Source organism: Rhipicephalus sanguineus, chromosome 1 (assembly GCF_013339695.2).
Source record: "Rhipicephalus sanguineus isolate Rsan-2018 chromosome 1, BIME_Rsan_1.4, whole genome shotgun sequence".
Lineage (NCBI taxonomy): Eukaryota > Metazoa > Arthropoda > Arachnida > Ixodida > Ixodidae > Rhipicephalus > Rhipicephalus sanguineus.
The window spans coordinates 242922534-242950400 of record NC_051176.1 but is presented as its reverse complement, the minus strand read 5'-3'; the positions used below and the strand labels follow the sequence as shown (position 1 = coordinate 242950400).

General features: G+C 46.1%; 1 protein-coding gene across 2 annotated transcripts in view; it reads left to right on the top strand.

The window, feature by feature from the left end:
• The first annotated feature begins 5924 nt into the window (after positions 1-5924).
• Positions 5925-27867, top strand: part of LOC119382056 (tyrosine aminotransferase) — a 64685-nt gene continuing 42742 nt past the window's right edge. Inside the window, exon 1 of one of the 2 annotated variants that reach the window (XM_037649793.2) lies at positions 5925-6083. Coding sequence is in view for 1 of the 2 variants with exons in the window: in XM_049410741.1 (XP_049266698.1) it covers positions 26600-26614 (15 nt within the window). In the remaining variant the exon portion in view is untranslated. Of the gene's footprint in view, positions 6084-26492; positions 26615-27867 lie in introns of those variants that run through there. The other variant, XM_049410741.1, reaches the window with a different exon arrangement.

Here is a 27867-nt window from a genome sequence, read left to right as displayed (position 1 = left end):
ATGTATTTCTTTTACTTTATACGTTGTCACATTGCGCTTTTGCGTGCCTGAAAAAGTCGCGCCTTTTACCCGTACCTCAGACGCTAAGCAGCGTTTGCGTCGATATGCAACGCTGGCCATCACTTTCCACGGCGTTACGAGACGCGCGCCAAACCGGACTACGTACTTCGCGTAGCAGTACATGTGCAGACGCTCCGCCCCCGTAGCTTTCCCTTCATTGCCTAGAAAAGTTGTCCGCGAGTATATAGACGTTGGCGCAGCCACCGTCGTATTTCCATGGTATCGACGAGCATGCGCGGTATGCGCGTGAAGGTTTAGGGTCTCCAGAGACGCGTAGTGCGTTTGGCAATAAGAAGTCACAATTTCGTCGCAAGGACGAAACGATGAATGCGATATCTACAAATTGGAATGTTACACGAAGTAAGGCTAGCAGCTCACTCCTTTAGCACCCGACCTGACGTTACTCAACAAAACACTGTCGTAAGGAAACGCAGCCGATGCAGCGATCGAAGCGGCCTCCGTGCTGTCTATCGCTTCAACGCAAACCGCGCTATGAGAACACAGCACATACAAAGGTATGAGCCGTCTTGATCCCCGTCAGCAGAGGCCGCGCGCGACCGTGCCCGACCCTTGATGTTGCAAAGTATGGACGCTTCTTTATCCACGCCGGCTCATCCTCGTCGCGCCGTCAACCTCCTCTTTTTTCACCCTCTCTTTCGCGGAGCCGGCGCATCCGCAACGCTGAATGGCTGCGACGCGCGATAGCTCCCAGTCAGGTGACCCTGACGTCACGAGAAGCGAGCGCAAGCAAACTTCGCGCGCTTTCAGCTGCTCACGCCCGCCATGAACCCTCCAGGCGTCAACCCTCCAGGCGTGTGTGTACGAGTGTGTGCAGGTGTATGCGTGTTTGTATGTGCGCATATGTGCGCCTGTGTTTGTATGTGCGTGTGCGCACGTGTTAACGTGTGAGTGCATGTGCGTGCGTTTGTATATTCGCGGTGTTTGTGCGTGTACGCACGTATGTGTATGCGTGCGCGTGCGTGTCTGTATACTCTGTATCACTTGTGCATGCGCGTGCGTTTCTGTATCGCTGTGTATGTGCGTGTGTGTCTGTATCGCGTGTGTATGTATGTGCCTGCGTGTCAGCATCGCGTGTGTATTTATGCGCGTGCGTGTCTGCATCGCGTGTGTATGTATGTGCGTGCGTGTCTGCATAGCGTGTGTATGTATGTGCCTGCGTGTCTGCATTGCGTGTGTATGTATGCGTGCGTGTCTGTATCGCGTGTGTATGTATGTATGTGCGTGCGTGTCTGTATCGCGTGTGTATGTATGTATGAGCGCGCGTGTCTATCGCGTGTGTATGTATGTGCGTGCGTGTCTGTATCACGTGTGTATGTATGCGCGTGCGTATCTATATCGCGTGTGTATGTATGTATGAGCGTGCGTGTCTGTATCGCGTGCGTGTCTGTATCGCGTGTGTATGTATGTGCGTGCGTGTCTGTATCGCGTGTGTATGTATGAGCGTGCGTGTCTGTATGCGCGTGTGTATGTATGTATGAGCGTGCGTGTCTGTATCGCGTGTGTATGTATGTATGAGCGTGCGTGTCTGTATCGCGTGTGTATGTATGTATGAGCGTGCGTGTCTGTATCGCGTGTGTATGTATGTATGAGCGTGCGTGTCTGTATCGCGTGTGTATGTATGTATGAGCGTGCGTGTCTGTATCGCGTGTGTATGTATGTATGAGCGTGCGTGTCTGTATCGCGTGTGTATGTATGTATGAGCGTGCGTGTCTGTATCGCGTGTGTATAAGCATGTGTGTGTGCCTGCGTGCATGCATCGTGTGCGTGCGTGCATGTCTGACAGCGGCATTGACACAAAAAGGCTTCGGGCTCACTCATTTGGCCAAATTTAAGTAAACCACCACATTCCTTCTTGGGTGCCTTCTTTTAGCTCATCAAGACCACAATTATGAAAAAAATTCTCGCCTATACTTTATGCTGGTTACATTATATGCGTTAATACACCGTGTTAAGGACAGCCGAGGCGGCGACGGGAAGGTAAACCGCTCCGCCAGTTGATATACTCATTTTTTTTCGAAGCGCTTATTTATATACCGAAGCGTCTTTAAAAATATATTTGTCACTTTGTCCTATCGGAAGCCCACTTTCGTCATGATTATTGCTTAAGAAACAGGTTCTCATTTGACGCTTCAAGGAGCCGATTAAACAAGCGCGCGCAGTGATTTTAATGCGGCTGCGGCGAGCCAGTGGAGGGTTCAGCGTGCCGTGCGCAGTGCGCCGGCCAGGGGAGGGGAGAAATCCGAGGAGAATTGAGGAGGAAAACGCGCGCGCGGAGGAGAGTGTCGCTACTTTCTAGATCAAGGGGCTTTATATATGCCCGACCGCGCCCGGACGATCAAAGTACGCTGTTTCTGCCGGAACCACGCACCCCCCTCCCCTTCACCTCCAGGACACCTCATAGACATTTCCGTCACGGAGACAGCCGGCGCGTTTCCTCTCCGCTTGAGCCGCTATCGTCGGCAGCCCTCGCATACTCGCACATAAAATATACGACGCGCGTGGCAATGTTATCGCCCTTGGACTCTATGCAGAACCTCACGGCGACGGCGACGCGAAAACTGCGCCCGGAGTGTCCATATAATTAATATCGCAATAAAAACGACGAAAACTAGAGGACACACCCTCGTGCTCTGTTCTGCCAGAGAAGGGTTGCCGGTCTGGCTTCCGCTGCTCGCGTGGTCGTTGTGAATTCAGACATTAGCTTTTCTGCTGATTAGCTGGGTTCATATGCGACACCCTGTTGTATACTCTGCAATCTACAAACTCTCAGTCTACAGTCGTGAGTCACTGCCATCAGCGAATACAAGCTAAATGCGCCTAATACTTTCTGTAGTCACCGACAGGCGCCAACGGTTTTACTGCAGCCTCATCTCTTGTACCACCGATCTGCAATGCCTGCAACGCAAATGGCTGCCCTCCTGCTAAACGTTGTCATCGATTACAGTTCCTTGCCTTCGGGAGACACACGAACCATTTCTTAAAAGGTTGCCATGCTTCAAAGAGTAACTCTAATCATGCTGGTTGACATAAATTGTGCGTTGTTCTCTTTTCTTTTTTTCTCCCCTCTCTTTTTTGCTCTCTCTCCACACTTACAGGCTAGCGAGCTGTTCGTGCGCACTGGCGGCGTGCTTAACCTAACTTGCCTTGATTCTGTTTCTCTCGATACACTTCTGAAATAGTGAAGGATCCACCACTAGCAGAGAAACACTGCATCATATATAAACAAAAGAAGATGTTATTTTGACTATTTTTGTCTTGGTTATGTTATGTAACAGTTGCTCTTTATTTTTTTTAACATCACCGCGTGTACACATATATGTGATTGTTGAATATGTTGTTTTGACTGTTATGTTATGTCTTGACTGTATATTGTATGTACTGCAGGTTAATTGTGATTAGAAATTTGGACCCTATGTACTTTATGTTTATGGACCCTGTACCCCAAGAGCTAAAGAGTAACCGGCGCCTTATTTGTGCGCCAACATCTCCTTACGTCATGTCAATAAAAAAAAAAAAAACACATATCGTGATGAGAAATTGTTGAACAGCACAGGCAGCGTCAGGGGGTGGGGTGGATCTGGGAGTGGGCGGGCACGGGGTGGCGTCAGCCCGTCCAGTATTTTCGACTGCTCCCACCCTCCAAGAACCTAACTTGCCGTTGGAGCCAACCGAGTAAAAAAACTCTGGCCCTGTAGCCAACCTTTCGACAAGGGGACTTGTCTGCGTCAGAACGGCAGACAAGTCCACTTGTCGAAATGTTGGCTTCAGCGACATTCCCTGTTCAACGATTTATCAATCACATTAAGCCTCAATCTTCTCCTGAACTTCCATCTTGTTTAGATCGCTAGATATTCCACGTTAGCGAGGCTCCTACGAGAAGACATTGCATTTCCCTTTGGTCGATGCGAAGACATCTCTCGTCAAGCAGCGTGGCGAGAATTCGCGCTGCCGTAAGAACGGTGGCGTCTTCCAAGAAAAAAGCGTCCCGTGCCTCAAAGCCCCGGCACGTTTACTCCGCGTCTCCAAAAATGTGTAGACCGCCGCGATATTGGATCCTTGTGCACGGTGTATAAAGTGCACTGTGATGTGAAATCTTGCAGGCGGTGTCTGCCGTGTTTGTGCATGCTAATAATGCAACCACTAAATTGGTTAAATAAGCCCAGAAACATTCTGCGCACACGCATTACGAACGAAACATCGCAAATAACAGTGGTCATATTCAGAAAATGCTGTTTCGTAAATACCGTTTGCCAGGTGGGAGGCCACCTCCGCTACAAGACTATATAATGTCTGGCATCGCGTTTAGCAGGCATCTGTTTTTTACGAACAGTTCTATAGCAAACTGGTCGAGCAGTACGACCCGTTATCCGTACTTTATTTTGTGTACTGTGACTTGTGCCAGCCTATAGCGCACGGGCGCTATTTAACTGTAATCGTGGAGTTAAACTGGTTAGCTCGAAAGGAATTCTTATCGACAGCTCACGAAAGCCTTCGCCGAGTGAGCTCCATATTTCCTCTAATTCGCATCTTCGCGTAAGTCTCTACAATGCCTATATGCGACCGAAAAGTTTTTCTCTTTTCCTTTTATCACAAAAAATTGAGGCCCGGAGCAGTGCCGACTCTAAAATCGCAATCTCCAAGAGGGCTCATAAAAGCGGCCGATTAGAGCTGCTCTGTAAATATGTTTACCCTAGCTGAGCCACCCGACATCAGTTAAGATGCGCCAGAAGCTGGCAGAATCCTCATTAGACAAGGGTCCGATAGGTCTTGTACTCTGGTGACGATAAAAGCGTCCCAGTAGCGGAAGGAGCGATGGGCCTTTCGCTAAAGAGAAAAACTTTCCACAGCCACTCAGGCGGAAACTTGATGGCTCGTCTAACTGCTAACTTGATCACTGAATAATTAAGACAACATTCCGACGATTATATCATACCGATTATTAGAATGCACATCCAGCTTCCGGTGAAGTCTTGCTTAGTGAAATTTTAAAATATAGTTTGGGCAGCGCAATTATTTGTCAAAAACTTCTATGAAAAAAAAAAAATGAACAGAATCTATGGTAGCCTCAAAGCGAACACAAATTTCTTGAATGACAAATGTTTAACACACTGTGTTGCACTCGGACTATGACAAAATACCTGTTTGTGCGAAATCAGCAAGATAAATGAGTTTGAACGCAGGCGTGGGCGACAGTTTTGACGTACTTTTGCGGAGAAAGCAGCAATTTGAGCCAATTATGTCGCAGTCGCTTGCTCTCGAGCCCCATGACTTATTCCGGAAACGCGATTCACACCACTTTTCTCGTTTCCCAATGTTTCGCGCAACGCCAGGTACCGATGAACACGTGAGAGAGATGTCACGCTGCTTCTGATGGCGCAGCGTGCGTTTGTTCGTCACATCCCTTTACTCTGACGTCTTCAGGTAATTGCAAAAGAAAAAAAAAAGAGAAAAGAAAAGAGAAAGGAAATAACCGTTTCTTCTGAAGTAACACAGAGGATAAAAACTTAATTGTTGCGGGGCCTTTTTTATTAACGTCTCATCTCAATGACGAAGTAACTGGCGCGAAAGTGTCATCCAGATCGAGCAAATTCTTCAAGTGTGCAGATGATAAATTGCGAGCTTCTGCCCATGCTGTGTTACAAGTCCGGCACGCACTTTAATCACACCGCACTCCCCACGCGCACTTCGCCCATTTATTTTCTCTCTTTCTCTATCTTGCTCACTCACTCATTTCTTCCTCGCGCGTTAAGCATGCAGCTACGCTCAGGCGAGCTACGAAAGCAAGAAAAAAGCCGCCAAGTGGGAGCCGAGTGCATGCGCAGTTCAGATATCGCCCATGGCAAGACACCCAAGGCTGCGGACAGACTGGTTCCTTCCTCGCGGAGAGCTTGCCAGAGCCTATCTCGGCATCCTCTGCGTCAGACGCGTTCAGAGAGACCGTGCGGCGAGGACCGACGGCGACACAGCTTCGCGGCGACTTGGAGGTCTGCGCTCGAGTACAGGTTGGTCCGGTTCGCTTTCTGCAAGCAGTTGCGACTACCGTGTATCTTCCTAACATGCTGAGACCAAGGGACACTCGCAATGGCACCGAACGGTCCCCGATGTGTCCCATGACTACGGAACAGCCGGGGACTTGTCGGCGCTCGCATTCATTCAACGTCGGCCGATGTCGAGCTTACCGTGTCTTGCCAGTGCGAGTTGTCCTGTGCGAGGCAGTCAGGCCACGTTGCCAACCATTGCGCAATTGAACAATTTGCGAGCGTCTCGAATAACATCGATGGCTGTGATTCCGGACAACTCGGCATACAATGCACACGCCATATCATTGTGTACATGTCTTAGGTAAATATGTATACCCGTGTGTTGTGGCAACGCGAATACAATGTAGACAGGGGTCTCTTCTCATGCCGCCTCGCCTATGATAGGTTGAACTGTGAGCACAAACTCTGATCATATGCAGCGCTACTTTTGCCCGTGAATGTTCATCGGTCTGGAATCCCTGTGTGCTTGTACTTTTTACAACATGACTTGCGTGATGAATGTGTTATGCGTATTGCGCCTCGGTCACGCTACTTGTGCGATGGCCAATTCTTCGAATGTGTTCGCGCTGATACGACGTGGCAGTCCTCATGAGAGCAATACAGACCTCTCGCTTCCTTTTTTGTGTTTGAATTGTTGCGCCACGCTAGAATTTTCTGAAAGGGAGAACAATGCAGCGACCTAACTATAGACATCGTGGATCAGTGAATGGTACAGGGAATGACATTGCGAGACACCAGACGTTAAACTTGAGTACATACCATCGCAAGCATTTTCATTAGGACTCTCCTTGCTTTTGTGTTCTTTCTTGAACAGACCTGTTGATATTATCCTTTCAATATTGTACAAATTTTGAAGACATTCTGTAGCATGTCATTTACCGTATGCAAACGGTCCCTTCGTCAGTGCAAATCCATCATTGTGTTAGATATAATAGGCGTTATATGACATTTTTCGGCCTTTGCGTCAAGTCAGAACGCTCAGTAAATGTTTGCGACAAGGCAGAATGCTGTATGTTGTGTCACATCTCAAATTTCATGCAAAACTCGCAAATAAAAGAGTAAAGGTTGAGAGAGGTGCTCCCGCGTTATTTTTATTTGTTTTCATACATGCTTAATATATACAAGATGATATATCACGTTTATTTATAAAATGTTCGTTTCGTATGAAGTATCAGTGCTAACAGCAGGGCGAAAGGCTGATGGGTTTAGAGTACGGCGTCATACTTCTCTGTTAAGAAATCGATATCGAAATTGATCTAAAGTGCGTAGATCTTCCAGCTAATAAGAAAGGCGGCGGCCAGATATGTACATACGGAGGATATTAACGTTTTAAATGCAGAGTTGGTGGGTCACACAGTACAAGCAAGTGAATTAAGGCAAGAGTAAAAGGCAAGTCGATTAATTGACATACAATCTTGCACATTAAAGAAACCCAGGTGGTCAACATTACCACGGAGTCCGCCACTACGGCGTGCCTCATAATCTTTGGTTTGGAGCGCAAAACTCCAAGTTTGCTCTACACGCGCCTGTACTCGTTTAAAGATGACTTGTACAATTAGTTACGGACTCGAACATCACGACATCGCAATCTCTGGAGTAAGCTAAACACGAGGGCGTTCTTTTTGATCTTTATGTTCGTGATGCATCCACGCAGCTCGTCGACTGTTACATTATCGAACATCACGTAAATCAAAGAGGAACGCCGCGGATGATTGGCGTTTTCTTCAAAGCCAGCTCCAGTTGCTCAGGTCATTTGTGGAGTTGTTGAAGTTTTCCAACCCTTTATTCTTTTTCCTTCCTTACCTTTCTGTCCCCCCTTACCCCTCACCCAGTGCAGAGTAGCAAACCGGATACTTTTCTTCTGGTTAACCTCCCTGCCTTTCACTCAACCTTTCTCTGTCTCTTTGTTGAGGCGCGTTTATTTCTTCAGTTATACATACATACATACATACATACATACATACATACATACATACATACATACATACATACATACATACATACATACATACATACATACATACATATCATATACATACATACATACTCTACATATCATATCATATCATATCATATCGTATCATACAGCTTTACATACTCGTCAGTGGTGTTAGTGGCAAGAGGAGGAAAAACAGCGCAAAAATCGACGGGACACAAGGCGAAAAAGGGACGACAACAGCGCTGCTAGTGGAGCGTGGAAACTTGCCCTGTTACCGCGAATTCTACGTCGTTCGATGGATGTTTTCATGCGCCTCAGAGAAACACGTGCCTATAGAACGAAGACTAGTATGGGCATCAGGAACGCTAAGCACGTCTTATTCTGCAGGAATCTCGCCCGCCTTGCAGGCACGACCCGATCGACACACTTAGACGCACCCGCACGGGTGCCCAGTTCGTAATTGCTCGAAACGCGATTACGAATATCCTTGGTTGGGTGGCGCGCCGAGTCGCACGTTGCATAAACGTTAGCGACGATTTCTCGACAAACTTACCGGGTTGAATAGGCACTGAGCTCTTGTCGTCTTTTGCTTAATTATGTAGAACTCGGTTGCTTCTCTCGCTCACGAGCATTGGAGACGGGGTGCTATCCTGGACTTATAGCTTCTCCAGGAGCTACATAAGACTCGCTTAGGAGCCTGATACTGTAATAAATAGGGAAATTCACATACAGGGAAGCATAAATAGTCAAGTTTCCGTAGCGCGCTCATTATTAAGGGAATTTGTGAACTATATATATATATATATATATATATATATACATATATATATATATATATATATATATATATATATATATATTATATATATATATATATTATATATATATATATATATATATATATAATATTATATATATATATATGTGTGTCGAGCTTATTGGTATTATAAGGGTACACGGTAAACATGTTGCTGTTCGTTTCGAAACTACTCGTGTAGCCGTACATTTTACAGGACTGGAAACTGACAAACTTTTCAACCAGGTTTATTTCCAAGCGTTAATCAATACATTTGCTATTAAATACATTAAATGGTGGCTTGAAATTAGCTGAAGCTGAAGTAGTGTAAGTTTGACTATGCCGTTGCTGCTGCTATGTACCGTTCAGTCGCTGCATACTCCTGGTGACATCACGAGGATATGAACGACGATGAGATCTATTTACAACAGTTAGATAAGTTCGCCGAGATGCGCGTCTGGTTGACCCCCCTTCGTTCCCATCTAATTATTTCGTGCACAGGCGCAGCTTTTGCATTTTCCCAAAAGGGGGTGGGGAATGGGGGGGGGGAGAGCAACCACCACACGGCGTGCATTTGCATTGAGGGTGCATCGGGGGTTCCACACAAACAAAATACATCATTGCTTTGATCAAGATCGAGAAAATTTCATTTTAACAGTATATTACACGTCTAGAACAAGATTCGCTAATAAGGTACGTGGCCGGGGGGATTAAGGAGAGGGGGGGTGCAGCCTCTCGTCCCCTTTATTAAGAAACGCCTCTGACCTCATGCACTAGCGACCTCATTTCCTTTACTTTCCACTTTGGCTAGCATTAACTTATGCTCTGTTGAACCGGCAGGTCGCATGAAACAAGAATGATTCACGTTCTGGCAGTCTATGGGACTCGCAATAATCTACGTCAGCAGAAGAGGGTCCTATTTCTCAAGGGCCTCGATTCGCACACATTAATGACCACAGGAAAGGATACAGCGTTAACCAGACGTAGTTTAGTCTAAAGACTTCACAACGTTTGAAAGTCAACTTATTGTTCTCCTCCTTGCGAATGCTATGCTTAGCTGTATTTTGTTTTCAGTAGCTAGAGCTACGATATTCACCTATTCTGAATCTTAGGAAAGCCTACTGTACTACAAAACATATTATAGCGTTGTTTATATAAATTTGTACGTTCTGTTTATAATCGCCGTATCCACATTCGGTATTGCGTATCAGTGAAAGGGATCAGTCATGTGGTAAAGGTGAAATTCAAGTTGCAAGAAGGAAACGTGCATCGGATCACTATAAGATTGTCCACAACAACCCTGCGCAGTCAGCTGAACACGAACACTAACCGCCGTCAAATGCACGCACAGTTTTAGGCGCTGATAAATCCGGCACATTTTACACAAGCATATTCAACCGATTGAGCCGACTAAACAGGACATCGCCTCGTCGACTCATAAGGTGGTTAATAGGAAACTTAAACGATCACGATGATAGCCTTACTGCCTCGACACTGCGCCGTGCTCCCTTTTGGCTTGCAGAAATTAGCGTCTTTACTAACCTCAAGCTGTCTCTCTCCATCTTACTTTCTGTTGCGTTGCGTTCCGTGCGTATTTGCAGGAAACAGTATATTTTCCTCTTGATAAGATGATGAGTATAGTCTGCGAACAGAAATAATGATCTGCCGATGAGTCGCTATGGGCCTGGCAACACAACACCCGCAGGATACATCGGTTGGAGCGGTTCGTTGTTTTCCTACGTATGCACATGTACAGATGCTTGGATGTACTATGACTTGTATCTCACCAAATGGAAGGAAGTACCTGAAGTCAAAACACCATCCCTCTCTGACACCGTGACTTTAACAACGGAGCTGTTTAAGCTCGAGCTGGGTCCGGCGGCGTTCGCAGAAACTACGCCTTTCATCGCTGAGCGATGACGTCCCCATGCGTCACCTAGCAACGAGTTGGAGAAAGAAAAGGAGGAGGAGAGAAGAGAAGCGGAGAGGAGGAGAATAAATAAATAAAACAAAATAAAGTTTCTTGGCGAAGTCGGATTCGAACCCAGGTACCCACGGCCCGAAGTCGAGCGTCGTAACCACTCTGCTGTCCAGGCACTCTGGCAGAACAAGCATTCATGAGAACCATATGATTGCGTTGCTATGGGCGAGAGAACGAGAAAACAGAGAGAAAGAAGAGAAAGAGGGATAGAACGAAAAGAGAGAGAAAGCAAGAAAACACGAGAAAAATAGAGAGAGAGAGAAAGAAAGAGATATAAACGAACAGAAGAGAGAGAGAAACCTAGCATCGCCGTGCCTCTCCTAGCTTCCATAGCAAGGCGGTGGGAAAGGGAAGTGAGGTTGCGGAAGAGTGATTTGAGGGTGATGATGAGGGAAAGGAGGAGGGGAAAGGGTAAAGCATAGCATAGCCTTGTGCAGTATAGTATAACAAGGACGTGGGAGAGGAAAGTGAGGGTGAGGAGAAGGGAAATGAAGCGGGGGAGGGTAAATCACTGCATAGCCATGCATAGTTTCGTATATCAAGGGGTGGGAAAGGGAAGTGAGGGTAAGGGTAGCGAAAGAAGGAGGGGAACGCCACCAGCTCCGCTGTTTCCTCAGTCTTCGCACCACTAGTGCGTCGCTGCCCCATGTTTTTTTTTTTTTTTTTTTTTGCTCGTATAAGTTTTTTTTTCAGTGTTCATTACCTAGACCCGGAAAATCGAGAAGCCTAGTGAGAGATCGCGTTGGTTGATTCAACCGCGCGGACAGAGCGGACTACAGTCCCCTGGGAAAATTTCTTATTGGTTACTTTTAATTGGTGAGGTCAAAATAAGCGCCGCTGTCCATGGAGAACTGCGTCGTTGATCCGCAAAAATCGCTAGCAGACGATATGTGGGCCATTGGAATAGTGCTACTTCTCTTTTCGTGGATGTCATTTCACTTAAGCGTCCGACAGTCCCGTCCACAGCACGGTAAACTAGGTGCTAGTTAACAGTGTGCGAGAGTCGTTTCGAGAAACATCATATATACGCGCTGAATTGATGCATGTTCATGTGAAAACGAAAAATTCGTCATCTATTGAATAGAGACCTTGACAAAAACGCGGCTTCGTGTGACATGGAAACTGTAAGATGAGCGACTGACTTCAAACTACATGATCCGCAAATGCGCCATCGAAGGAGCATGCGTGCGCAAACGAGAACGCTCTCTCGAAGTTATGTAAGGAGAGGCAAGCCTGCTTTACAATGTTTAACAAAAGATGTTAAGCGCGTCTGCCATGGGGTATACTATCATACCATTATGAATTTCATGGAAACAATGATAAACATAAAAAAAGGAGGGCTACAGTACGAGGCTTCCATTTTAAGGGCGAACATGGTATTACTGGTGATAGCCGACGAGTACCAACGTTTTCTTTTTGTCATTGCATTTGCACTTGAATTTGCACGTTGCATTTGGACATATAAAAGTGGATTTTACAATGTTTTATATATCGCGATGTTCACCATGAGTTGAAACTGCTATGCTTTCCTGACATTCCTTCCAACAAGTGTTTCGTGATTGCTATTCATCATACAAACAAATATTTTGAAACACACACACACACACACACACACACACACACACACACACACACACACACACACACACACACACACACACACACACACACACACACACACACACACACACAGTGCTTCCCGCGCCAGACTTTATACTGCCTCACCGCATGTTAGTCGAGATGCATGACATAATTTTACTATTCCGTTTTCCGTTAGGTCAACGGAACTGTTGTATAAATGTTAGAACATCCTTATAACAGTCGTCAACCCCGCCGCTCTGAAAGAAACAAACAAAACATTTTATGCATTTTTCTCGTCCGCTCGCTCTCCCCAGTAACCACGACAGAAGCTAGCTGATTAATATATAAGTAATGGCCACTCAAACATTATTGAAGCCAGTTCCACGCCGTGAACATTGTCGTGATAGCGAGGCTGGCAGTGTAAAGTTTGCGGCCCCTCTTATCTGCACGACCCTCTTACGCGCCCAGGTGCCTCGTCTTGGTTTATTGCAATTAATGTAACTTAGAAGGGTGGCTGCTTGGGCTAATTGGTATGTCATGAAGATTGCTATAGCGCGAACTCAGGACAAGGACAAGGACTTCGTGTGTTTTTTGTCCTTGTCATGCATGGGTTCGCGCTATAGCAATCATCAATTAATGTGAGTCTCTAAGGAAAGTGTGAAATGCTTTCCCGGCATTTTGTACCGAAAGTACTACGAGGTTTAAGCATTTATCTTAATTTTCAGAAACTATTTAAATGAAACGGCCATAGAAAGTGTTCTGTTCTTCAATTGTGTTAAAATCGTCGGTACAACGCATTGATATGCTTCCCATAAATTCATGTCCTGCAAGCGTGGGTGTATATAGGCTCATTCGTATATCAGCAATGGCCCTTAAAAAAGGGGGAAGGTAAATATTGTCGCAGCTCGTGTATCTGAAATTAATAGATTGGCGTTGACAACGTGCACAAGATGCCGGCTTGCGTGTTTACCCGTGTGCATTGTTTTGTTCGTGTGAGAACCATCGTGCCTCGCTTCTAATAATGTTATATACGAAGAACGACGTGCGTGATCATTTTCGCGTTGTCAGAAACTAAAATAAGAGGAGCGGTTGAAACGAAAAACTAATCTAAGAGGAGCGGTTTTGACAAGCGGGAGGAGCGGCTGCCGGCAAGCCTTGCAAGGTTAGATCAGCCCACGGCCCAACATATCCTCCTCCTTCAAGTACGCCGCACTGCATCATTAGATTCCAGGGCCGGTATGAGTTCACTCCTTTCTTATTATTCATCCATCGTTCATGGCCAACCGATTCTGGCCTCCAGGATCACTGGCGAACCGCGAGACGGAATTTAACAGTGTCATAGGACTGTTACATTATTCCTGCCGATAGACTCTGTCGGCAGACCGAAAGCATTGTCAGGGCCTGTATTCACAGAGCAGTGCGTGCACTTGAGCGGTTTGGGGAAAAACATATAAAAAAGAAGTGCCCTACATTTCTTATGGCGGGCATATTACCATAGCGAAAGCGGCTGGCCAGTGAATCGCGGTTCTCCAAAACGAAGAGTCTTGTAAATTCGACTTGCGTCATGACGCCACGGAAGCTGGCACGGAAGCTAGCGAACGAACTGCTTTTGATCAATAGAGACCAAAGACACTCAACCAATGACAAGGATGAATTTAAAATTAATTCCGAACATCTTTATCAATAAAACATACACTGAAGTAGCTAGTTTTGATCTATAGACCCAAAAGACGTGGTTCCGATCCCAACGCACTGCTATGCAGGCAAAATGATGGAGGTGCGATTTCAGTGCATGTTAAGGCTCGAAATTATCCGAAACCCTCTCTCGTATAGCCTGAGTCGCTTTGGGGCGTTAAATCCCATAAACCAACCAATTAATCAGTTAATACGTTCGCAATGCGACAACAAACGATGTGAAAGTCCAAGAATGGGACATCACAAGAATGCGTTCAAATTTCAATACCGTCTGAAGCGCCGCGGTTCCGCGGTTGCTACAATAATGTGACGTTCTGCGCGAATGATGAGAATGAATGGGGCAACTTAGAAAGATAAATACTCTAAAGCGATAGCTCTACTCCTCCAGGTACAAACCCAGAAAACGGCTCCTTCCGTGAATCTGACTTTCGAACTCAGACAAGGTCATGACAGCGTCTCTGAGCCGCGTCAGCGTCGCAGAAAATTGTTTGCGTATTGACCGCGAGATGGCACATAGTTCTCGCCGATGAGTTTGAGCTGACGTTTCTCCAGCATGAGCGCGTTGATCAAGTTCTTCGTTCCACGCGTCTGGCGCGTCGTCGCAACGCCAGCCAAAGAGCATCAGCGAAACGCTAGTGCGGCGCGTAAGTGTAAACGAACAGCGGCTCAAGGTCAGTCTTTCGTTCCGCCACCGCCAGAGGCGCTAGCTGCATCCAAGGGGGCGATCGGAGATCTGTTCGTTCCGCTTGTTCGTTCTCCTGGGGAAGAACAAGCGCGCTGATTGGCTGAAGCGGGAGATGCCACTCAAGGCCGGGGGTTGTCACCATTTCTTTTTTTTCTTGATTTTTTTCTTTTTTGGTGACGTCAGAGCGCGGCATAACGAGTGGGGCGATCGGAGATCTCTGTTCTGCGCCGTTCGTTCTGTACCCATTCTGGCGGCGTACGCGATTGGCCGAAGCCGGAAAAAACCACGTCTCTGAGGGGGCGTAGCCATCTTTCTTTTTTGCTTCATCTTTTATTTTTTGGTGACGTCATACCGCGTCATAACGAGCATGTCGTCTGCTACAAACGAACGGAGCGCGAGACCGTTCGCACGCGTTCTCTCGAGCGAACAAACCGCTTCGCACGACATGATGCGGCGGTTGCGGCTGCCGCAACAGCTGATTTTAAGAAAATGGCGCTTGCGACGTGTGCTTCTCTTGCGGTTGGAGGTGCGAGATGCGTTTGAAGACATGAGCGAGTGCGGCGTCGCTTTCTGTTCTCGAAACGAACAGTGCGAACAAAATGAACGGGCCTGCCTGTGGTCTTACGCGCAGGGACTTCTTAGTTCAAAAGCGCTACCAGCTACTGCCACGTGTCGTCCCGGTCCTCACTCGTGAACTCGTGATCTGTGGGTGCTCTTTTCTAAAAGCCAGCAGAAGCTCCTTTTGACGATTCGACACCCGGGAGCCAACCCAGACATTCCGGTGGGACGACATCTTGAAAAACTGCGCCAACCGCTACTTTTCTCTTTTTTTTTTTTCGCGTGCGCGACTTCACATAGCGAGCACGTTAGAAAAACTAACACCAATAAATATCAGCGCTCAAACGTATTGCTGTTTCAGAAACTGTTTGAGCTTGAAAAGAAAAACAATATCTTTTCGTATAACAACTGTATTTATTAGAAGGCTAGAAACACTTCGTTTTGAAATATACGGTCCCCTTGCCGAGGACAAACGATGCGCGTCTACTTCCGGAAAGCTCGCCGCTCACCGCTTGACGATTGGCTGTCCTCTTCCTCTCGGCGGAAGAGAGCTGCGGACCGCCCACTTTTGTGACGTAACACCGCCAGAACGAACGCGGAACGAACAGAGATCTCCGATCCCCCCCCCCCCCCCCCCCCCCAAGTTCCCTGCGCCTTCGCGCCGACAGCATGGTCAAATTATATCGGTCGCGAGACTTGGAACGAAAAGTAGTCGAAAACCTATTGCCACAATCATCAACGCCCGCCGTACGATTAAACCGCGACTAGGTGAGGAGAAGACAAATAACGAAAACCAAAAACACAATGGAATTTTTTTTCGAATACCCTTAATTTTATATATGTCAAAGTAAACGAGAAATTTACTTTACGGCTTATCTGAACACTTGGCTAAATGTAGTTCATTGCCTCATTTTTTTTTTTTTTTTTTTTGGTCGAGCGCCCTAAATGCAGGCAGTCTGCTATGTGGGCTTGTGTTTAGTTGGTTCGGCCGGTTCGGCCCATTGTCGGGTCAACGAGGCATCGCTCACTTTTGTGCGGTGGTTTCGAGCGTATCTTCCGCAGGTTATTTGTTTGCTTATATGTTGTTTACTGGCGTGACACTTCAAAGAAGTTAAACTAGCTCACAGAATGTGTAGATAACCGCTCCTGTGACTGCAGACTGCTTTCGCTGACGCACGGCCGGCGTGCCCTCGCCTTTCGCTAAGGGAAGAAACGCTGTACTGTAACGGTGTGCCAAAGTGATACTTTCGAGGCTACCGTCTCCCTCCAGCGGTTTCCCTCGATTGGGCAACGTGAGTTTTCGAACTATTTTCCTATTGTGCTCGTGAGCCGTTGTATCATAATTTATTCATCTGCAAAGTATTTTGGTGTATATTGCAAGTACACTATTTGGCTAATAAAACAAGCTTGCTTCCCCAAACTTTCTTGTTGATTTTCCTTTCGATAAAGACGCAATAAAATCGCGTAGTTAACAAAAGCATGCAAAAGGTCAGCAATTAAAAAAAGTCCAATTTCGCGCCATGTAATGGAAATGCGCTTCCGGTTGTGACGTCATATTTTATTATTTTTTTATTTTTTGCTTGCTGGAAGTTGTACCCGCGATACGTAGATGGCGACGGTGGCAACGAGCCGCCAACTACTTGGCACATGGGCTTCTATGGAAGTTTCGTTACCAGTTTACATATACCTTGCCGAGAGCGCCGACGGCGCCGAGCATCGTGTGTGTGTGTTGTCCTGTGGCGAAATCGTATATACCGGGTGTTCAAAGTTAACTGGGAAGACCGTGAAAACCACCTTTGGAGATAAGTTATGTATCCAGGGAGACACAAAGTGAGACAATGATCATCGCTGTCAGCCACCTAATTAACTAAGATTCAATAATTAACTTTTTATATGAGTGCAGTAAGCGGACATGTTTGTATTGAAAAGCTGCAGGCAGTCGCGTTTCTACACAGTTCCACTTGGAAGAATTCTTCTAGCATGTCTGTGCCTCGAGATATCCCGCTGCAAAGTTTAATTGCGGTTTGCATGATTACGCATGCAAGACATTGAGCGCAGGCGCAAAGCTCCTCCCCGACGTGCCGCGGCAGTTGCGCGCGGCGTTTATTCTGACAACGGGTCGAAGGCATAGGCAAAGATGATAACGGTTACCCTCTTGCTACCGGCTGGCGATAGCAAGCAATGACTGCTCGTCACATCAGGGAGGAACATTGCGCCTGTGCTCACTGTCTTGCATGCGTAATCATGCAAACCGCAGTTAAACTTTGCAGCGGGATATCTCGGGGCGCAGACATTGCTAGAAGAATTATTCCAAGTGGAACTGTGTAGAAAGGCGACTGCCTGCAACTTTTCAATACAAACGTGTCCGCTTGCTGCATTCATTAAAAAATTTCATTATTCAATCTTAGTTAATTAGGCGGCTGACAGCGATGATTATTGTCTCACTTTGTGTCCTCCTGGATACATAACTTATCTGCGAAGGTGGTTTTCACGTTCTTCCCAGTGCGGAAGTTTAACAAAACCATACAGCTTAACTTTGAACACCCTGTATATAGATGCGCTAGTTGCCTCTACAAAAGCGGCTGTCTGGCAGCCACTTAGCTGGCTTAGCTGTCTTCATCGTACAACAACTCAGGGACCCTGCTCAAAAACTTTGCATACCGAAAGTCTAGTACAAATCAATAGCGAGCCAAATGACACCTTCACATCGGGCTGAGCACAGACAAACAACGAACAACCATAATGATCACCGGAAGCAGCTTTTGGCAGGAAATGTTACGCAGATGTTGCTGCTTATATCGAGGCACAAAGGCACGTGTGTCAGTATCCGCAGAATATACGTACGTACACAAGAACTGGTACCGTGCACAGATGGAAAGGGATGCCCTTGAACGCGGATCAATGCGTGTGCATTGCAGGACAATGCTTGGCACAGTGAGCTAAGGCGAGCGACAAACTACATAAAACATTTGTTATCGTTCTAAGCGCTTGCCTCATCTGCATGGAAACCGGCATTGTTGGTACGAGTTTTACATTTGCATAGTAAGGCACTGAAATAGGTTCAGGGAACTGAACCTATTTCAGGTGAGATTTGCAAAACCATATATCGAAACGCGTTACCCATACGCAACCTAACTCGAGAGAAAAAAGTTCGGCAGATCCCACGCGTTGTGGGGATCGGTTTCATGCGAAGCCGTCAGCGAGTAATTCTATGCTGTATTTGATGGCTTTGAGCCAAGCGTTACGAGGTGGATCGACATGTTTTTGTAAGTGTAGTAGCTGTGTGCACATCGTGTGCTTAACAGGCACGTCGCCAACACTGGCGTTTAAAGGGTAACTTATGATGCGACGTAACGTCAGCTCTCACGTTAGGGTACATACGTCAGTATTATCGAAGCTAAGTGCACTTTATGGCGCAATCATGTGAATATCATACGTAACTTTCGTTAATGTATTCCTCCGGGGTCGAGCAATGATCCAATATAGCTTGCTGAATCATAGGAGTACAAATGTAATGTCTATTAGACTGCTATAAAAGCGGAGTCAACACTGGAACCACAGACGTTAATATGATATGACGCCTCGTGAGCAATATGAGCTCGAATACGCGACCGCGTGGCGAATAGCCTCAAAACCGAGATAACGTGATACGTGGATGGCGCTGCCGAAACCGGAGGGGAAAGGAGGAGCGCTCTTCTGCTGACTGTTGGCACTCCCGCTTCGCTAGTGTTGCTGCGAAATGGCAGCTGATTGCGTGCCATCGGCCGCTAGCAATGATAACGCCAAAAGAAATTGCACGAAAAACAAAATAAAAAAAGAGACATCAAAATGCTCAGCCAACACCACCTAGTTATAATGCAAGCATGGCCTGTGCATTAGTGCAGGCTACGTCACAACTGATATCTCAGCAGCTGCATAGCCTGATGGGTGTGGCTGTGCGCACTGATGTGAATTCATATGACCGCTAGTAGCCACTGACGCACTATAAGCTGACGTTTTGCAGCAACGATATCGAGGCGGGAGTGTCAATAGCTAGCAGAAGCGCAGCGCCCTTTCCACTTTGTTTCCGACACTGGCCGCTGCGAATCAGCCGATGTAGAGTTCGAGGCTATTAGACATGCGCTCGCGTGTTCGAGCTCATATTGCTCACGATAGTACATATGTGGCGTTTATTGCTTCGCTATAAAAATACATAGCCAGCACCACAACCTCAATAGACCGATCCCACCAGACCATCTGCGCATGCGCGAGTTTCCGACAGTGGCACTGTCGCCATCTTAGTTGTAGTTTTCGGAGCGCTGCTGGTGCGGCTGCTTGCTGCGTGTTTCAGGTATATTGGCGTTTTGCACCAATCCTCGACACGCAAGACGATTGAACGCGGTGGAAAACTGTGTCCGCACCTCCAACGTATGTTGTTTTATTTCAGGTTAACTGCATACTAGCGCTAAAAGAAAAAAAGAACACTTGATAGTGCTTACGTGTGACGAGGTGGTCTCGTCGGGTTGATGAGCTTGCCTCGTTTTGCTGAATAAATATTAGTAATAAAAAAAGAGAAATCACGTTCCTGTCGTCATGAGAGCAAATATCTTCTCCAGTGAACGCAAGCACGCAAGCGACACAAGCTACAGTATCCGGAAAATAACTTGCCCAAACTGCGCAGAGCTCTCCGCTATGCGACAACAGGAGAAAAAAAAAAAGCCGAAGGGGACCAAAAAAGAAGCTTATTGCGCTTTTTTTTTATCGAAGCGACACTTTCCATGTAGGCTGTGTTGTCAACGCAGGACTTCGATCACAGTAATAAGTTAAACGTGAATGAAGATAAAACGGTCGCCGTGAAGCAGAGGCGCGTCCGCTGAACAGTGACTGGCCGCTCATGCCTTTTGGCAAAGGTTAACATCACGAAAATCTCCTGAATGGCATAATATTTCCTGCTGTACAAGGGATGGATGAGTCATTAAGAGATTTTGGCGGCACACGCAATGCGGCGGATAAGCAGTAGCTCGCTCCGGCTGGCGGCGGCGGCCTCAGCCGGTGGCTCGGCGCCGGTATCGTCGCTAGGCCTACCGCTTCGAAACGGCAGTGTACGGTTAATAGCCTACGCTCATAAAGAAGTCCAGCTTTGCTACCGCTGTTGACCGCTTTACGATGCGTTCACAATAATATCGCATATTGAAAGGAACAGGGAAATCCCGGCGGCGGAGTTGGCTGCGATACCGGCACGGCCGAGTTTTCGCCGTGCGCTCCACGGCGCGAGCTGTACACATGCAGTTATAATCTTGGCTTGTATCCCAGGTCTCGTTCATGCTAGACGCTTGACAGTCGTCATCGCATTTGGTGAGAGGTCGGTTTAGGTCTTCCTATATATTAAAGCGATATCTGTTGAGCCCGGAAAGGACGTTGTATCCAACCTGTTGCCGCTGGCGGCGATCGGCCCGGCAAGGGGATCCAGCTCGCGTTATATGAACTTTTGCTGTCGCTGCTCGGTCCATCGTTCGCGCAGCAAGGTTTTTATGACGCAATAGGGCACTGCTAAACCACGATGCATCATGCACAGGGAGTTCACAAACACGTTGAACAAGAAAGTGCGCGGTAGTTGCCTCTCTGTCCGACTTCGTTGACTGTCGCACAAATTCCTGTCGGAGCTTGAAATCCTTTGAGAACACGCAAATCCGAGTCATTTTGCTTCAGGCCCCTGTTGTAGCATTCCTGTACAGAGCACGACAACCCAACTATCGCAATTCATCCAAATAAGGCCGCTAAAGCTCGTTAATGCAGCTCGTCAATGCACTAGCTGTAGGCAGCTGAACGTACCGAGTACTACAAGTACCGGCATGCACTGCGTTAGCGGTGGCGTAGTGAAACTCGCGGTGAGATCGGTCTATTGACGTTGCAGCGACATTACGCCTGCATAGGGTGTTTTTCCAAAGCAGTTTCTAGACCTGGCGTGGCTCTGTGGTAGAATGCCTCATTGCCACGCATAATGTTTGGGTTAGATTCCTGCTGGAATCGTAACTTTTATTCTTTCCATTCCTCGGGTCAACGCTGCCGATGTCCGTTTTCCTTAACGCTCTCGCATTTAAATTACCAATGTCTGTTCACGCCGGCCCTGGATTGATATAAACTGTCGATCACCTGTGGCGCATACTCGTGCACCGGGGCCCGTGGTAAACGGGTATGTGCCACACCTGCCTGGAGGAAAGGGTTTGACGATGTACGCGACAGGATTTTCACGTTATTCATGTCATGACCCGACAGTCATATTCGTTAAATCCTCTTAAGTTAAGGAGGCGATCATGAGAGCACCCAGACGTAGGCGGCTAGGTAAATAGAAACGCTCAAAGTGCCAAAGGTTCGCTAAGAAATGCTTCGCATTTAAAATAAAGCACGGTAACTTTAAAAAAAAAAAAAAAAAAACGCCAGGCCTGCGCGGAACGCGCATCAAAGTCACAGCGAAAGCTCGAAGGGCGGCCTTTCTAGAGCGCGTTCGAAACTGTCTTGGGTCAAGTACACATGCAGGGTATCCACTACGCCATAAATCATAACTTTTGTGAAGTTGGGAAGCACCCACTATGCCACTCTTCTTCTTTCTGTGGATAAGTGAGGTACCCGCTACACACCTGTGAGGCATTATGTGCACTTTGTTGATGCTACATGTGGCTGATGACGATGAAAAATTATGGCTGAGCACTTCGTAGTGGGTGGGAAGCTTTAAACCACACACTCGTTGCGCGATTAGCATTGTGTGACGCCTGGTTGTTACTTTACTCCTCTGCCACGCTATCTACATATATTAATGATTCCTTGCCCGGCATGACGAGTGTATAGGGTCTTTTTGCAAAGGAGTTTCAAGCACCAGCGTGGCTCTGCGGTAGAATACTCGGCGGCCACGCAGAGGGCCAGGGGTCAAATTCTATCCGATCATAAATATTTTTATTTATTTCATTTCTTTCAGCGGTGTCCGCGTAGCCGGACACCGGCAGCGGACAACTACGGCATTGTTGTTGTGATCTCATAACAGCTTTCGCTGTAAAACGTTATCGAAGTAGCTTCGCAGTAACTAGAAGTCATTATTGGCAAAAATAAAAAATAAAAATTTTCCCTTCTTCTCTTCCCGTCACTTAGCGGGTGGTCCTACGGGCTGCCATCGTGTACACGGTAGATAAAGGGCCTTGATATAGACCAAAAGAGCAATGCAAGTAAGGGCGCCTCTGTTATGCGTAATGAACACATCAATTCCTGCATAAAACCTCGACATATATAATTCGGGCTTATCGCTTTATATGAAGCACACAGGTTTCTTAATAGAATCGCTTATTATAGTCAACCAATTATTTTGTTTAGCGTTCAGTTTCTTTGATGTAGCGCATGTCCGTTCTGGGAGAATCCTAAAGAATGTGAACGTGCTACTGTGACCAAAGAGATACAGTTAGAATCGTCGCATGCAGCTAGATACGTGCATGCACCCGTAATCAACATTACTCTATACACGCGTTATATACCTCAACCTCGTCACGTCGCTGCGTAGACGTATAACAATGTGCATCCAGCTGATTTGGTTGTGGTTACTGTGTCCTGAACACATGACGTATACAACCGAAAGGGATTGGTCACACTGGTGTTTTCGGCATAGCTTGTGAGCAGTGCATTGCATAAACGTAAAAAAAAAAAAAAAGCGTGAGATTGAAGTCGTGACTTTTGTTGCGGAATAAACATAAACATTTCATAAGATTACACGTGACTGTATGGGATTAAATTGAACGCATTCGTACGCCTCACCCTTAACTGCACAGCATTTAATTCGCCGCTTCACTAAAACCTAATTTCGCTACGTATAGAGTCGGACATTTCGCATTGGGCCAGCGTAATATTTTGTTTGTGTACTTCGACCACGTTGCTCTCTTGCTAACGGATATTCGGGCTGTTATCGTTCTGTGTATACAACTACGCCTACATTTCGCGGAAGTATAAGCACACGTATGCTGTAAAAAAAAAAAAGAAATAAACGTGCGAAAATTGCAGCGCGAGTTATTCGTAGTTACTGATATATTGTACGTGTTGTGCCTGCTGACAAAAAACCTAGTAAAACACCTGCCCTGCTCTCATGCGTGGTCTAATAAAATAGTACTAAAAAACACCTTCTCGTACGCCCAATTCTGAGGTATCACGAACCTCAGCGAGAGGTGGAAAAATACGTGTGTCCCACAGACGGTCATAATATAGTTTTTTATATAGCTTAATTGGACACAGACGGTCATAATATAGTTTTATTTTTCCTAACGCCAAAAGCTCGCAGCGAGACTTAAAAGAAACGGTGCGATTCCGCAGCCATCTTGTTGAAACCGTGTATTGCTCGCGGATTTGTCCATCGACTGAAGATTAATTTAGGTTAGTTTACAAAATATTCATTCAACTGTCTGTCTCAATGAACACAACATCACGTTCACCGCAAGGACATGATAATACAAGTAACACCATACGCAGCGGTCCCTTGCCATGCCCTTGTCCTATATATATATATATATATATATATATATATATATATATATATATATATATATATATATATATATATATATATATATATATATATATATATATATATATATATATATATATATATATATATATACGTAATATACGTCGCTATATTACGATGTAGTCCGTATTCCTTATATCATATAAACTAGACACGCAAGACCATTTTGCTGAATTTTGCAACACCGAAACGTGCAGGCTGGCATGTACGGCGTCAGTCTGCGTGGTACATATTTAACGTGAAAAGGCCAGTGCAAGTGGGTTATGCCAGAAGCGACACTGAGGTATCCCCAACCAACAGCGTTTACATGAACTCTGCAATACGCAAACACAGTTCCGCATGGAAGAAAATTATAAAGAACGAGTTCTGCAATGTAAACGCTGTAGGGTCGGAATGTATCAGTGCGACTTGTTCTTTTAATGTTTCTACACGTCGGACTGTGCTTGGACATTGCAGAGTTAATAATAGTCGGAATGTCTCAGCGTGATTTCAGACTCTTCTAATGTTCCTCCAATTGAAACCTTAGAAGAGTCTGAAATCACGCTGAGATTCGCGTTAAAGAACCTCGGGTGCCTTATTTCCTAAGGATCTTTTTCATCCCGGACGAAAAAGATCCTTAAGGCGGGACGAACGATGCGGTACGAATAAAATAGGCCGTTCTATTCCTACCGCATCGTTCATCCCGCCTGGTGGTCGATCCCGGCAACAGCTGAGGTGCAGACTTGTGAGCCAATGACGAAGCGTAAAGAGAACAGGAAATGAAAAGAACGTTTTAGAAAAAGAAATCTTTCGCAGGCATGCAGGGGCGTAGCCAGAAATTTTTTTTACAGGCAGGGGAGGGGGTTCAAGCATACTCCATGTGTTATCGTGCGTGTGCAGTGCTCACGGATTGAAACAGGACAATTTAGGGCTAAGTAAAGCACATACTTTCGTCTCCACCGTCTTCAGTTTGTATCATATCGGCGTAATTTTGACTCGAACGCGTAGATAAGAGCCAATATTATCTTTAGAGACCATAGCGATATGACGTGGTTATCTCGAGCAATTGCGAATACCAGTCGTTATACTAAAAATTTGATGACTCATTTGAATCCGTGGGTACTGTACATGTACACATTCAAAATTGAAAAATTACGGGGGTGGGGGGAGTAATTTTTCACTTTGCATATACATGATTTCTGGCGTTAAACCTTATCAGATTGCTCGACTCCCGTGCGCAAGTAGAACGGCCAGTGATAACATGTAACTTCTATGACACTATTCAAGTACGAGTAACTTTAGTCAAGTTTAATTTTGCTTCATCAATAAACGAAAGCCCAGCTACAATGTACGCGTACGGTACCTTGAAATGGCACATGCTTGCAAGGTTGGACAACAGTGTACAGAATAATCATGTTGTAATGGCTGCGATAAATTTAGTTTGTACAGTCACAAAATAAAAAAATTCTACTAACGGAAACATACTTATGGATAGCAAACTGCAATGAACGAAAAACAAAAGCAAATTAATATACAGTGAAAACACGGCAGCAATATACAATTTGGAAAACGTGGGCCGAAATTATTGTACAAGTTCTTGAAAAAAATAGTTTGAGATTGGGCTAGTTGGCGCTCGTCTTCGTTCCCTTCCTTGTCTGTTGTTCGCTCTGCGCTGTCTGTTGAAGATCCTAAAAAGGACAACTGTCAGTGCTCAATCAGAGCGTGTTTACAGGCATAATTCACAAAGGCCATTGTAAGAAATGAATTCGGTATCTCTTACGTATTTTTCTGAGATTTCATTTAGAAGGTGTACTTATTTAGAAGCGAGCCGAAGGATCTTTGTGCCGAATTTGTGCGGTATGTGATTGCTCAGCACGGCGTCTTTTATGTTTTGCTACTTCCGCTGTCAGATTTGCGATATCGGGGCTTTTACTCGAAAATGCTGGTGAACTGAAGCTCAGAACGACAAAAAGTTGAGGTAGGTGGTACGGATTCATGATAAAACAGGTTAAGTCGTGCAGACACGGACACAAAGAAAATAGATAAAGAGAACACAAAAGGCGTTTTTGTTGTCTTCATCTCTTCTCTTGTGTCCCTGTCTGCAAGCATACCTTCTTTTATCATGAACTGAAGCGAAGAAAAAGGGGGTACATGAAGGTCTGCTATCGCATTCTGCGGACGCAACGCCGAACGGCAGTATATTTGAAAGCAGCGCAATGTCACGTTTGCCTCCAGAAGCCAGAATTCTTACATGACCGCATAATTATCGCGTAAGCCCTCATGCTGCAGGGCACGACGTCTTAGTTCGCCGCGGTACACACTTGCAAAAATGGCGCCAGATAGGACCTTTTGCATACGTGCATAAATAGATTTAAAGCACCAGACAAAGAGCGATCAACCGCCCATTCAGGACCCGCTGCGTACGCAGGAGGCTAAAAAGAGAGGCACGCACCTGAACATCAACGGTTCTTCCTGTTTGCTTTTCGGGTGTACGTGCAAGCTTTCCCGGTACATGCTAACGTCGCTTCATTTGTTTGCTTTTATTGATCGGCGTACACGTGGCGATAGACGTGACAGCAGAGCGCATCCTGTCGCGGTGCGTGGGACTCGAGAAAAAGCGACACACAGCTGACGGCAGGTGCCGCGCTGCAAAACTTCGGGTTCGAGCCGAGCAGGGAAACAGTTGGTCGCGCTTTCGTGCCAAGGGTGGCCACAAACGGTGCCAGTATGTTCCCAGACAGCGTAAGTTGCCTCACGTTTGACTCGACAAATAGCGCGCTCACCACCGTTTATGTACATTTGAATACATCGCGATTAGCGTCCCGATAGAGGTCTTCATATCTCTTTCCCATTTCAGTGTACAGCAGTGCACATTGAAAGTGCTCGGTATGCAGGATACACCAGTGCCAATTGCAGAGCGATAGAATGCGTGAATTAGCCGCTCCTCCGAGAAGCGTCAAGTCAAATACGGCTCGCACTTAACGACTAGCTTGTTCCTGCTTTGCACCTTGTTCATTTTCGCGGTACTCCTTGCGCCTGACGTCCCGCAGTACATCACAGGCACAGGACCGTGCCTGAAAGGCATAAATTAAAAAAAAGATGTGGTCAGAGATAAAATACAAACGGAGCGTTATCCCATTTCACAGACAAAACATCGCATCTCACGAAGAGAAAAGGACCATACCAGATTTATTTCCTACTTCACGTATTCCCATACAAACAGTGCAAAATCCCGAGTATTTGTTGTGTGGTTGATATGTAGCTTTGAAAAACCAAGACGGCGCACGACCGCTGACACGCGTGTGTGTCTGTGTGTGGGACAGAGCGAAGAGAAAAATAGGAGATGAAAGAGAAGGTAGTCAACCAGTATGAATGTCTGGTCGGCAACACTGTGTTGGATGGCGAAAGAAAAAAACAGACAAGACGACGGTAAAGAAGACAATTGTTCCCGTGGGCCAGTAGCCATTGGGCGCGAAAGTTTCCTTTAAGGATGTCGAACCCCTCAACAAATCAAAACGCTGAGGACAAGTGCCTTCTCGTTCCGCGCAGTCTCAACGACAGGATGGGTAAAGGAATTTCGATATCCTATTAGATCTGCTGGAGGAATATCGAAATTCTCGCACAGAGAGTAAATAATTTTGTTCCTTAAAGTAAATGCGCATGTTGTTGCCTAGAAAAACCCAATCCGCATACGTCGTAAGATTAGTCGCATTAAGAAGCCGTATATTAAGCACGAGTCAATGTCTACGCCAAGAAAGGTGCTGTTGATCGTGACATGTTTCGCAATGAGCTGAGAAAACACGCAGGGAGAGTGCTGAGCTTACAAAGACAAAAAGAAAAAAAAACTTACACAAAACTAAGAGGCTCTGAAACGCATGCGCAAAACACTTTTCCCGATGATTGTGATAAGTGGTGTATGTCCGCTTTCTTTCCTTTTTTCGTTTACTCTCTGCTGTAGACCAGCTCTGTTGCACACGTCATAGCAATTTTGTTGG